This window comes from Monoraphidium neglectum, assembly GCF_000611645.1.
Source record: "Monoraphidium neglectum strain SAG 48.87 unplaced genomic scaffold scaffold00262, whole genome shotgun sequence".
In the NCBI taxonomy this organism is placed as follows: Eukaryota; Viridiplantae; Chlorophyta; class Chlorophyceae; order Sphaeropleales; family Selenastraceae; genus Monoraphidium; species Monoraphidium neglectum.
In genome coordinates this window covers 25,429-26,676 of record NW_014013366.1, presented here as the reverse complement: position 1 = coordinate 26,676, position 1,248 = coordinate 25,429, and the positions used below count along the sequence as shown (strand labels likewise).

At 68.5% G+C, this 1,248-nt stretch overlaps 1 protein-coding gene across 1 annotated transcript in view; it reads left to right on the top strand.

Moving 5' to 3' along the window:
• MNEG_2341 (hypothetical protein) overlaps nucleotides 1-1,248 on the top strand; it is a gene marked incomplete at both ends in the record, with an annotated part of 4,499 nt that overhangs the window by 1,018 nt on the left and 2,233 nt on the right. Inside the window, 2 exons of the mRNA XM_014049184.1 lie at nucleotides 441-553; nucleotides 1,005-1,062. Of these exons, the coding sequence (XP_013904638.1) occupies nucleotides 441-553; nucleotides 1,005-1,062 (171 nt within the window). The remainder of the gene's footprint in view (nucleotides 1-440; nucleotides 554-1,004; nucleotides 1,063-1,248) is intronic.

Sequence of the window (1,248 nt, the reverse complement as noted above, 5' to 3'; positions counted from 1 at the left end):
CCAGCCCGCCCGGCACCTCCCACCGCGCCCGCCCCCGCCCCCACCCCCCCTGATAGGCCAAGCCTTCCTCCAACCCACCCACAATTGCAGCAGTTGGCCCCTCATCGAACTCCGCAGCCCAAGCACACCTTCACCTGCAACGCGGCAACCCAACCACACACACACCCTGCAATGCGGCAACCCAACCCGCTCCTGCATTGCTGCAACCCAAACACACCCTCCCCTGCAACGCCGCCGGCGCAACCCGCGCTCAAGCTCCCCTGCAATGCTGCAACCCGCGCTCAAGCTCCCCTGCAATGCCGCAACCCGCGCTCACCCTCCCCGGCAATGCTGGACCCCGCGCTCACCCTCCCCGGCAATGCTGCAACCCAACCCTACCCTCCCCTGCAACGCCGCAATCTCGACAAGACACACATGCTGGCCTGCCTGCATCCCCGCAGACAACCTGAAGGCCAGCGAGGTCCTCTCCCTGGGCTACGGCTTTTGCAACCCCAAGGCCACGCTCTTCGTGGCGCTGCTGCGCGCCGCGCGCATCCCCGCGAGGATCCACATGGTGCGCCGTCCCCCGCGCGCGGCGGCCGCCGTTGCTGTGGGGCGCGGGGCAAGGCGCGGTGTGCATCGGCCACAACGGCACGGCAACGGCGGCCGCGCCTTGCCCCGCGCCCCACAGCGGGTCGGGCGCCCCCACCGGCCGCACCGTTGGATCGCCGGCCATATACTTATGCGGCGGGGCAGCTGCCACAGAGGGCGCTGCCGGGGGGTTGGGTCCCATGGGGCCCCAGAGCTGCGGCTGGCTGGTCCCTCGGCGCCGCTCATCTTCGCCGCTGCTGCCACCTGTTGCCTTGAGCGACCGCCTCCGAACTCACAAACCTGATTCTTCAACTCTCTGCCCCCTCCCACCTACTCATGCAACACCCCTCCATCCCCCATCTGGTTTGAACCCCCAGATCACTCATCCACGCAACCCCACGACACAACACCTCTACAACCCATACCCCCTATAGGTGTCCATCAACATGGCCGTCAACGCAGGCTATGGCATGCCGGACAACGTCTACGGGGGTGAGCAGGCGCCGTCTCCTGGGGCCCGAGCGATCAGTCGGCGGCCCTCGCCCCCAATGCCTCGGCTCACCTCGCCAAGACGCTGGCGAAAATCCCCTGCATGCGCGCGTCGCCCGCGGCCGACGTCCCCTGTTCTCGCGCCTGGACCGCTACCCGCGCGCGACCGCCTCCTCGACGCTTGTCACA